General features: G+C 41.4%; 1 protein-coding gene and 1 non-coding gene across 2 annotated transcripts in view; both read right to left on the reverse strand.

The window, feature by feature from the left end:
- Nucleotides 1-532: 532 nt before the first annotated feature.
- The window catches only part of LOC133851721 (acetolactate synthase small subunit 2, chloroplastic), a 43,951-nt gene continuing 32,207 nt past the window's right edge, over nucleotides 533-12,276 (reverse strand). Inside the window, exons 10-12 of the mRNA XM_062288274.1 lie at nucleotides 8,633-8,785; nucleotides 7,368-7,433; nucleotides 533-944 (exon numbers count right to left, since the gene is read on the reverse strand). Of these exons, the coding sequence (XP_062144258.1) occupies nucleotides 861-944; nucleotides 7,368-7,433; nucleotides 8,633-8,785 (303 nt within the window). The 3' untranslated portion in view covers nucleotides 533-860. The remainder of the gene's footprint in view (nucleotides 945-7,367; nucleotides 7,434-8,632; nucleotides 8,786-12,276) is intronic.
- LOC133853096 (small nucleolar RNA Z247) lies at nucleotides 5,945-6,078 on the reverse strand. Its single transcript, XR_009896217.1, has one exon. It is a non-coding gene; the product is annotated as a small nucleolar RNA Z247 (small nucleolar RNA).

Below are 12,276 nucleotides of genomic sequence, written 5' to 3' on the forward strand. Positions count from 1 at the left end.
CAAACCTGTGAAAAATCATATCAACACGCTTCTAATTTGTAAGGACTTCTGCGTTTCGGTCATTCGGGACCTGCTTTTTGTCAATGCGGTAGCCTCACTACATTTTCTAAGGCAAGATCAATATGTGCAAAACGCTTGCCTCCCCATTCAAGGCAGAATGCCAGAAACCACACTCTGTTGCTACTGATTTTTGATAGAGCAATTTACCAGAACCAAATTATCGACCTCGAGCCACACGCAGTTCAAACCAGGGAGAGGCTTCACATTTGAAGTTATTGGCAAAAGAAAAAAAGAAAGTTAAAAAGTAAATAGGGCATGCATTTCTTTTTTCAGGTCTGAATCTACATATGCCTCAAATGGTAGAATGAATCAAATGCATACAACAAATTCAGATAGACACGTTAGGTGCCTAGCCTAAACTCAACTCGGTAAATTCTGACTATCTGGCGGAGGTTGAAAACTCTCAACAATTTTCCCCTTTTTTTTTTTGTTTTTAGCTGGACGACACAAACAAAATAGAGAGATACATTACTAGAGAGGTAAAGGTACATTCATTCATGTCATTCATGTAATAGATGATACACTGTAGTTTGGTTAAAAGTCAAGATCTTAAGTGCAGAGAAGAAACAATTTTGACCTGAAAGAGGCACCATATTTTTTCTGAACTCCCAATTGCCGCACTGATCTGCCTTTCAAGAGAGACCCAGCACATATTAGGAACAAGCCAAAGTCATCAGCTTTTCCTCCACAATCAGATAATAGGAAAATGCCAGTAAAAAAGAATTAGAAAAAAAGGAACCCATCAAAGGAAAAGCGAGGAACTCAAGATGCTCCACCATTGGAAGCTAGTAACTCAAGGATCACAATGGAAGCGGGTAACCACGGAGGTATGTGGAATCTACACCCGACTCCCGCACCAATGCCACCCTCCCTGTCCTTGCAACCTTCAAGAAAGAGAAAATAGCTCGTAAATCTCCAAGATTAATTAAGCAAGAACAGTTTTCAATCACCAATATCTTTCTCAAAAGTTCCAAAACACCCCCTATCCTTGTATTGTGTAACACAACCACCTATTTTTAGTATTAACATTAAGAATGACATAAGATGATGTCAGCATTTTTTGCCCCTCTCTACTTTCTCGTTTCATTGTCTTCACTCTCGACTTCTCCAGATTTTCTCTCTTTTTCTCAAGAGAATTGGTTCCGTGCTGGTAGGCGCATGTCCCAGGAGTCTAATATAGTGAAGTTTTTAAGGATTGACTTATGGCTTTTGTTCATTGTGATTGAAGTTAGTCAACCTCAAAGTGGGGAGAGTCATGTTACAGATTTGAGTGGAAATCTGGGAATAGAGGAAATCGTGAATTAAAGAGATTGGTATGTTTGGTGAATGTACAAGGTCATGCATAGAATAGGTGTTGGGGACGGGGAGGTTCCTCAAAAGGATCGTTCAGAAGAATGGTGCGAACTGTATAAGCAACTAGCTCCCCTACATTAAATGTGGAGCTAAGACCAGGATCCAGTGGAACAGCAATGACAAACACATTTAGTTCGGCCCATTGCAAACACTTACAAAGGGCTGACAGTATGATATTGCAATTTTCGAATGAGTCCAAGTGGAACCCATTCAAGTCTAATCTGGACCATGATATCATTTTCTACATCAAATTCATTCAAATCTTTACTTCAGTCGACTTCAATTTATATTGGGCATGAGTTACTTGAATATGCTTACTAGTCTCATGCAAATCACGGCCATGTCGTGCCAATGCATTGGCTGACTTAGAAACTCTAGCATGTAGGGACATCAGGAAAATGTCTAGAGGTCCGCTAGGCTGATAACAATGCACAACTTTAAATGGACTCACGCCAATAGACTTGTTTTGATAGGAACAACTTCAAGAACAGCTGACCTATCTACAACGAGGTAACTCGAATGCAACCTAGATGGGTAGGATTGCCTAAGCAATCATCATCTACGTCCTCAAACTCATCAAGGTTAGGCTCATAGATGATAGATCTATGTTTCAACACCCTCTGTTTCTTTCGCATCAATGATAAGGGCCTTGTTGGTGTAATTGATGGCAACATAACTGAAACCTAGACACCTGAAGCACTGAACCTATCCTATCCTTGTCAGCATCAAGTAAATTCAGTTTGTTATTGGGCAGAAGCTGGTTGACCACACTTCAACCAATTATAGCAGCTAGGTTTCAAGTCTAACTCTCAGAATCAACAGGTTATTAGATTTTATGATATGTAGGTAAACTGCATACTACAATCGTATGGCAGTGTTAGAATATATAGAGAATAGATCATCTAGGTTACACTAGATATCTTTTACATGAAGAGTTCTAGTACTAATAACTATCTATCTTATCACAAGACTAAAGAGACCTAGACTAATAGAATATAACTCTTAACACTTTACACTTATCATTATCGGATAGCAAGTCTAATCCAATACGCCCCCTCAAACTCGATGTGGGAGGATGAACGTTGAGGTTGAATCGGAACATGATGAACCGGGCAGCAACAAGTGGCTTCGTGAGGATATCGGCCAATTGATCTTTTCCAGAGATGAAGCATACTTTAAGGAGCTTTTTAGCAACCATATCTCGGATAAAATGATAGTCAATCTCTATATGCTTTGTGTGAGCATGATAGATGGGATTTGAAGCGAGATACGTGGCGCCAATGTTATCACAATACAAAATCAGTGGTTCTGGAGATATTACATCAAGTTCACGAAGAAGTGTTTGGATCCAAGTTAAATCTGCAGCTGTATTCGCAATGGCCTTGTACTCAGATTCGGAACTAGATCAGGACGCCGTGGGTTGTTTCTTGGAGCTCCAAGATAAGATGTTTTTACCAAGGACACAATACCTGGAAGTAGAGCGCCGGTCATCAGGACAACTAGCCCAATCGGAATCTGAGTAAGGAGTAAGATGCTTTGTAGAATTCTTTGAAATGCAGAAGGTATGTGAAATTGTGGACTTTAAGTACTAAAGGACACGTTTTACTGCCGACCAGTGAGTGTCCCTAGGATCTTGCATAAACTGTGATACTTTATTGACTGCAAAGGCAATGTCAGGCCGAGTAAGGGAGAGATATTGAAGAGATCCCACCGTGCTTCAGTATTGAGTAGAGTCCGTAATAGTAGAACCTTCAAAACGGCTGAGTAGTGGAAGCCGACATAGGAGTAGCTATTGGCTTTGCAAGCAGCATGTTTGTCTTGGTGAGGAGATCATGAATATACCTCTGTTGGGAAAGATGAAGAGCATCATTGTGCCATGTTGCTTCAACTCCATGAAAAAAATGAAGAGGTCCAAAGATCCTTAAGGGCAAAGGATTCGTGACGGTCACTGATGAGCTGAGAGATGGCCGCTGGATGGGAGCTTGTGATTATGATGTTATCGACATATCTTAGGACAAAGACAGTGATGCCGTGAGATTTGTATATAAACAAAGACGAGTCTGATTTGGAGCTAGTGAACTTTAGATCAAGTAGTCGAGTACTTAGGTGCGGGGGGCCTGTTTTAAGCCATATAAGGCTTTGCGAAGTTTGCAAATAGCTGCTGGATATTGAGGATGCTGAAATCCAGGAGGTTGAGCCATATTCACAGTTTCTTGAAGGTGACCATGAAGAAATGCATTGCTAACATCCACTTGCCGAATGTCCCAACCTGCAGAGACAGCAATGGAAAGCATAGTACAAATAGTAATGGGTTTGACCACTAGACTATAAGTTTCAGCAAAGTCAATTCCAGGTTGTTAATGAAACCCTTTCGCCATCAAACGAGCCTTGTACCGTTCTATTTCTCCATTAGCTTTTCTTTTAATTCTGAAAACCCATTTGGAGCCGACAATATTCATTGAGGGTCATGGAACTAGAGACCATGTTCCATTTTTGAGGAGAGCATCAAATTCAGCCTTCATTGCTGCACGCCAGGCCGAATGTTTGCTGGCTTGAGAGAAACAAGTAGGTTCTTCTTCGTTGGAAGCAATGGAAGCCGTGAGAGCTTGAGGAGGGTACCTCACCCTGCCATCAGTGAACTTGGATGGCTTGAAGATCATATTCTGTGACCGAGTGGTCATGTCATGGACTCGGGTTGGAGGAATTTGCAAGGGGACGGAAGAGGTTGGCTCGGATTGAGAAGGTGAGGGCGGTGTGGTTACTGTAGGTGAAGGTGATGGAGTAAGTGGTGTGTTTGGAAAAGTTAGCAAAGGTGGATTTGAACATGAGGCAGGAGATTGAGGAGTTAATGAGGGTATAATGGGAATAGAGATCGAGGAAGGTGTTATAGGAACAATAGATGTTGTAGTGGGAGTAGGAGTTGAAAAGGGGAAGCTGTTTTCATTGAAGACAACATGTCTTGCAATAGAGACTCGATCGGAGGGAAGATGAAGACATTTATAGCCAAGATTTTGTTTGCTATATCCAATAAACACACAAGAGGAAGATCGGAAGGAGAGTTTAGAGGAGTTATAAGGTCGAAGAAAGCGCTAGCATTCACATCCAAATATTTTAAGGAATTTGTAGTCGGGAGGAGTGTGAAAGAGAGACTCAAAGGGAAATTTTTGGTTGGTTACTTTAGATGGGAGACGATTTCTGAGATAAGTGGCTGTTTCAAAAGCTGAATCCCAAAATGTTATAGGAACATTGGCAGTGGCAAGAAGGGATAGGCCGGTTTCAACTATGTGGCGATGTTTTCTTTCAACGGTTCCCTTTTGATGATGGGTGTGTGGACAGCTTAATCTATAAGAGGTTCCCATGGAATTAAGGGCAGATTGAAGTGGGCGAAATTCACCACCATTATCACTTTGGACAGATTTTATTTTAGTATTGAAGAATGTTTCAACAAGGTGTTTGAAACGAAGAAAAGTTGAACACACTTCCGATTTAGTTGCAAGAGGAAAGAGCAAAGTGTACTTGCTAAATCATCAACCACACTTAAATAGAAACGATTGTTGTTTACAGAATTTATAGAGGCAGGCCCCATACATCAAGAAACAACAATTGAAGGGGAGAATTTGAAATAGAAGGTGAATAACTGAAATGAAAACGGTGACTTTTGCCCTGTTGACATGGAGAGCAGACGGAGGAGGACTTTGATGAATACACAGGCAGTTTATTTGACTGGACAACTTGGTTGACGATTGGAGAGGCAGGATGACCAAGCCTTAAATGCCACTGATCCAAGGAGACTTTTTCACCAAGGAAGGTAGCAGGTGACTGGGAAGAAGAAGCAGCAAAGGATGGCCATGGATAGAGGCCGAGCTTACTCGAGCCTTGAAGGAGCAGCTAACGAGTTCAAAGATACTTAACACAGAAAAAGGTAGGGTGAAACTCAATGAAAACATGGTTATCACGTGTGAATTGATTTACGGATATAAGATTTTTCTGTATTTGAGGAACATGAAAAAGAGAGAATGAATGAAAATTACGTGAGGGAGTGGGTAAGAGTCCACGACCAGAATTTGAAATATGCAAACCTTGTCCATTGCCCACTCGGATCTGATCAGTGCCATTGTAATTCTCAGCATGCATATTGAGGTTCGCCAGCTCATTCGTGAGATGGACATTAGATCCGGTGTCATGATACCATTGAGAGTCAGATGCAATAGGGAGGGAAGCCAAGTTTGCATTCAGAGGAGAGCTTTCAGATTGGTATCCTTGTTCAAACCGGAACCAACAAGTGGCAGCCGTGTGGCCTAGCTTGTGACAGACTTGACATGTAGGGCGTTGGGACGAACCAGAAAAGGAATATTGATGAGGTGGTCCTCGACCACGGCCACGCCCCCTGCCACGAGAGAAATTTGAGTTGCGGCAGCCTGTATTGGAGCCACGATTGTTCCTTGGATAGCTGGGACTTTGACGTTGAGCAGTGTTGGCAGTAGAGATGTTGATTTCAAGAGCTGTTTTGTGAGTCTCCAGACGCAGTTCATGTGATAATATGTAGCCATAAAGATCAGTAAGAGAGATAGACTCTTGCCTTCTTGTGACAGAGGTAACAAGGGGGTCATAATCAGCACCTAGTCCGGCAAGGATGTTTAAGATTAATTCGGAATCTTCGACGGGCTTACCAATGGCAGCCAAGAGGTTTGCAATTCTCAGTGCTTTTTGGAAATAAGCAAAGACAGTTTGAGCATCTTTCTTCAGATTTGATAGTTGTTGCTTGAGTTGGAGGATTCGAGATTGGGACTGCACAGCAAATAGAGTTTCGAGAGTGACCCAGACTTCCCGAGATGTTGTAAGGCCAATAACATGGGGCAGTGTTTCCATTGAGAGCGTGGAGATGATGGCGCTGAAGATAATGCGATCTTGATGATACCATGGAGAATGATCGGGATTGAGGATGAGGAGACCAGAGGTACGGTCAGGGATGAGTTTTGGAGGCTGAGGGAAGGTGCCATCAACATAACCGAAGAGGTTGTGCCCTTCGAGAAACGAAACCATGAGAAATTGCCATAGGATGTAATTATCCTGGGTTAGTTTTTCAGAGACGTGATGGTGCACATTCTGAATAGGATAGGAGAAGTAACTGGGATGGAGATAGAAGGTGGGTTTAAGGTGGTGGTAGAATCGGTTTCAGAGGTGGGAGCAACCATAGACATTAGTCTTGACTGGCTCTGATACCATATTAAATTTTATGACATGTAGGTAAACTGCATACTACAATCGTATGGCAGTGTTAGAATATATAGAGAATAGATCATCTAGGTTACACTAGATATCTTTTACATGAAGAGTTCTAGTACTGATAACTATCTATCTTATCACAAGACTAAAGAGACCTAGACTAATAGAATATAACTAGTCTAAAGATTACCCATAGAGGAAGAATCTTGATCTAACTCTAACACTTTACACTTACCATTATCGGATGACAAATCATGATCTAACTCTAACACTTTACACTTATCATTATCGGATAGCAAGTCTAATCCAATACAGGTTACTGCAAATAAAATTTCCAATGTCTTTAAAATCTTTAATCTTTCTTTCCCCTTTTTTTTTTTTTTTTTTTTTTTTTTGATATTGAGGCATGTCAAATTTGGTTGTAACTCAAGAAATATGGATCTAAACTTGGAACGAATTTTGACAAAGCTCACACAACAAGTATTGATCACATCAAGTAGCTACGCAAGTTGAGTGCCTTCCTCATTTACACTTTCAAGCACTCATTTTTTATCAAAAAAAAAAAAACCTTTCAAGCACTCATCTGAAGATGTTCCCCACAAAAATCAAGAATGAACATTAACAGTATGTGAAATGTTTGAAAATGTTAATTGCATGAAACAAAGACTTTGAACCAAGTTCACATGGCAACTCAAAGTTACTCCTATAAAAATAAATGCAGGAAATACCTCACAAATTCCAAAAGGCTCTAATAACCTCTGTAGTGCAACCATCTTGTTAAAATCACCTGTAAGCTGGAGCACATATAAAAAGCTAGTATTAGTAAGACAGGATGGAGAAGATTGTGGGGATTAGTGAAGTCAGCCAGCTGAGACATGCGATCAGTGGCATGTTAATGAATGTGGAGCTGCTGAAAATCAGGTTAACTGCTATAATTTTGCATTGCTTTCATCACCAAACTCAGATTATTATCCATCCATCCAACTGTCAGTTTTCAAATAATGTCTATACCAATAGACACTCTATCCCTCATTTCAATTTTATTTATTTATTTATATTTATTTTTTATTTTTTAAGTAATTCCTTGTTTCAAATTAAATAAACTAGAATGAGTAAAGCAGGTTAGGGTTGCAGATGATGTTGAGGAGCTGTTCAATTTCAGCAGGTTCATGAGTATGGGCAAAGGTGTTTGTCATGCTCATATTGCCCCTGAAATGCTTCAAAATTGTTTCCTCCAACTAGACCTAATCCCTAGAAATATGTAATTGGCAGTGAGATGGAGAGCTAATAAGAGAAGGGAACGACATTATTCTTACAGATGTTCCCATATCATGATTGGTGTCAATAAGGTAAAAGAGGAAAGATGAGATTTCATTGGATCTTTGTTTAAGAACCACCCACTCATACAAAAAAGTAGTGTCTTATGAGATCAACTGACAATCAACCAACACCCAATACACCCCCTCACCCCGCGCCTCCGGGCGATATCTGCCATGTGAAGTCATGAACTTAGAGCTCTTATGAGCCCCTAACAAATATAAAGTTATATGCCATGTGAAGTTGTGAAAATGGTATTCTGTAGAAGCTATCATTCTTTTCGACAGACTTTTCCAATGCTGGAATAGTCTCTCTTCTGATTGTAATGCATTCCTCTATCCTCTTACATATTGAATGGTATTGATGTTATGGAGGTTCAAATTAAAAATATTAAGCTTTCCAGAGCAAGCCTCTCTGTCACATCTATGCTAAATAGATTTTTTAACGTTAAAATAAATAAATAAATAAAAAAACGCGCGCGCACACACACAGGAAGGGCCCTTTCTTAACTCCCAAGATAATGTTATGCTCAATAGACGATTGGATCAGAATTCTACTTTTCATTCAAAGGAAAGAATGCCATTACAGTGATTCAAGCTGCTTTTAAAATCCTACAGAAAGTATGCTAAGGCGTAACAACATGCTAATAGATAGACAGATATGTAAGAATTCTTACCTCAAGGGTAATGGTATGATCAGACACGTCAACAGCTTTGGCCCGAAAAATGCTGGCAATATCAAGGACGTCCCTCCTAGCAGCAGTATTCACAGCAACCTTTATCAGCATAAGCTCCCTCTCTGCAAATGGCGAGTGAGTAATATCCCGAACCTGAAGAAATAACCACCTTGCTTTTTGTCAATAATGACCCACAAATTTAGGTGTTCAAGAATTGGGAAACCCAGTCACGGCATTAAGGACAGCATCCCTATGCAAGCAGATAGGAGTGACCATTTTATTAACTGCACTCTTTTGGTAATAAAACAAATTAAGAGCAGTAGTTCAAATAACTATTCTATTGAAGCTCAATTTTGTTTGGCAATACTTAAGTTTAGGAAAGTATTTTCTTTTTTGTTTGGTTCGATAGAAATCTTTCTCCTGATGAGGAAGATCTATACACACACAAACACATGTATCTATGAATGTACATGTTTATATTGTGTACAATAGTACCTTTCCCAAAACTAGTCTAGGCATAGCAGAATTTTCTCAAACTTCACTATAACAAAAAGATCCAATGATGAGTAGAGAGCCTTGGACCCTTAATGGAATAGCCGATTATTAAAATCTGACAACTTTTTTCTTAAATGCTAATTTTTTCACATTTATTCTTTATTCAAAGCTCAAATGTTCAGATTTTTTCCACCAAACCAAATAGGAAAATAAATACTTTCGAGTGTTAAAAGTAAAAGATGGATGACAAGAGTGAAGACTTGATTATTTTTAATGCATCAAAATGATAAGAGTATCCCCATTTTAGAGATTTGATACCAATACAATAATTTTTGGCTTCTGAAGACTATATTTCCATTGAACATAAGGAGCAAAGCATGCACCTGATTTTTTTTTGATAAGTAAGTAGTAAATTTTATAAAAAGCGTAAAGGCGCCCCTAAGCATACAGGAAGTATACAAAAAGACACCAAAACAGGAAAGAGAGGGGAAGGGGAAAAAACACCCCAAAAACCCAAACAGAGGAAACCCAAAAAACCCCTACAAAACCAGCCCACAAAACCCCAAGACTAATACATCACATTAGGCCGCTTAGCCTTGCCCCTACTAGAACAAAAAAACCTCTAGCATCATAATTAATCGAGCACTCTAAGTTCTTCACTTCACGACTCCCTTTAAACTTAGAAGCGGAAACTGAAGCCTCTAGACGATGCTCCGCATCAATTAGAGTCATGAAGTCTAGAAAGCCCTTCACATTCCCCTCGTGGGAGACCCCTAAAGTATTAACACAGAAGCTAAGATCAATCGCAGCCTCGGGAGGATCACCAATCTCTTCAAAACCACCTCCCCGCGAAGATTTACCCACCTCTGAGAAAGACATTAAAGACGGCCACCCAAGCACAGACTGGACCGAAGAGAGTGGAACCACTCCCACTTCTGATGGATGAAGAGCCACGCCGCTTGGGAGAAGGAAGCCACGCCGAAGGATAGGCAGATAGCCCTCGTCTTGAGCAGCCGAAGACTTTGGAGCTAACAAGGGCTTGGAGACAACCCCACAAAGCGGCCTGGAAAGCTCCTTGAGAGCACTGAAAGTCTCAAGAGCCTCTTCAAGCAGATGCTTATCCAATTTGCCAACCTTGTTCTTCCGAGAGTATGTAAGCACCGACTTGGATTCCGACGGGTAAATAGGCGCGCCAAACTCCGACATCACAGGGAAGGAGAAACGCAGCCTTTCACTAAAGCATCCGCGCCTGAAGAGCAATCGCCGAGAGCTGAATCAAACCCAAAGAGAGCCGGAGAAGGAGCCATCTCAGACGAAGGCGACAAAGGAGGATCCCCACCCAAAGCTGACCTCACCAAAGCAGAGACACCAAAGCCCTCGGAAACAGAAGTAACGGCCGACGACGACACGTTAGAAGCTTCAAACTGGACGGAGAAGAGGAATTTTCCCTGAGAATCTCCGTGGCAGAAAAAACTGGAGGAAAGGGATAGGAGCGCTCTTTTAACTCCGGAAGAGAGGCTGAAGAAAAACCCACAATTTTCGGCACCGGGGCACCCAAGCCCGAAGGAACAGAACCCATACCCGCGTCAGAACCATGAACCAGAGCTAACCCGCATTTCTTAGCCTTCTTAAAGTAATCCACTCTTCTAAGACCCGAATTACTGGTCTTTTTAGAAAAAGACCTACAGCCCACCCTTCTAGACCTAGCTCTAAAACGCATTCTGCCCAACCCAAGGCAATGTAAAAGTCCATGGGCCTTACTCACTCTTAAAAGACGCCTTGAAAGAGGAGGGGACACCATGACTTATAAAGTGCCCAAGTGAAGGAAATCTTAGCGATGTAGGACACTTTAACACGCCCCCTCACGTGTGGCAACTAATGGCCAAACACGTGGACAATAACGGAAGGGAAAGGACCCATCATCGCAAGAAACCTGTGGCTCTGATACTATGTAAAAGTCTATGGACCTTACTCATTCTCAAAAGACGCCTTGAGAGAAGAGGGGTGTCCATGGCTTATAAAGTCTACAAGACAAGGATCTCTTAGCAATGTGGGACACTTTAACACGCCCCCTCACGTGTGGCATCTTTGGCCAAACACGTGTTCAACAACGGGAGGGAAAGGCCCATCATTGTCAAAGGAACCTGCTCTGATACCATGTAAAAGCCCATGGGCCTTACTCACTCTCAAAAGACGCCTTGAAAGAGGAGGGGACACCATGACTTCTAAAGTGTCCAAGTGAAGGAAATCTTAGCGATGTGGGACACTTTAACAGGCAACACTTAGTCTGCCCAACACCTGATTTTTATCTTACAACTTTATAAGTTTTTTTTTTATAGGTAATCAGAAATTTTTTATAAAAAGTGTAGGCCCCTAAGCATACAAGAAGTATACAAAGGGACATAAAAATAGAAAAGGCAAAAGAAACAAGAGAAACAAGAAAAAAGCCGCAAAGACCCAACCACAACAAAAATCCCAAAACACCCTAGCAAAAACCAGCCCAAAAACCCTCAGCAACATTACATCACACCCTCAGCAACATTATATCATAGCAAGAGCCCTCTTGCTTTTGCCTTGAGTAGAACCAAGACTTCTAGTATCATAATTGACATCGCATTAAAGATTTTGTAGTTATCTTCCCTTTAATCTTAAGAGTGGAAATTGGGAAGACGCTGCCCCTCAACCACTTGAGCCATAACATCCAAAGAACCCTTCACGTTCCCCACAAAGGAAATCCCCACAAGCTTGAAGGTGCGTAGCGTCAAACACTGTCCCAGGAGAAACTGCAGCCTCTTCAGAATCACCTCCCTTCGAAGATTCACTCACTTCAATTGGCGGGGAAGAAAGACTATGCAAAAGAAGGAACCCACGCCGAAATGGAGGCTCCTACCTGCCTCGGTCTCCATTGGAGGCGAAGAATGAGGACCCAGCAGAAAAGCAGAGGCGGTGATCGCCACCAAAGACTCAGCAATTAAAGTCTTGTTAAGTTGCGTATCCTTTTGCTTTTGAGAAAACCTCAACACTGACTTAGACTCCGACGGATAGATAGGTGCCCTAGACTCCAACATCATGGGAAGCGAGAGACATGCCATTCACCCAACGCTGCCGCCCCCGAAAAATCTGACCCAACAACAGTGAAGCCCGGCACT

This window comes from Alnus glutinosa, chromosome 12 (assembly GCF_958979055.1).
Source record: "Alnus glutinosa chromosome 12, dhAlnGlut1.1, whole genome shotgun sequence".
NCBI lineage: Eukaryota > Viridiplantae > Streptophyta > Magnoliopsida > Fagales > Betulaceae > Alnus > Alnus glutinosa.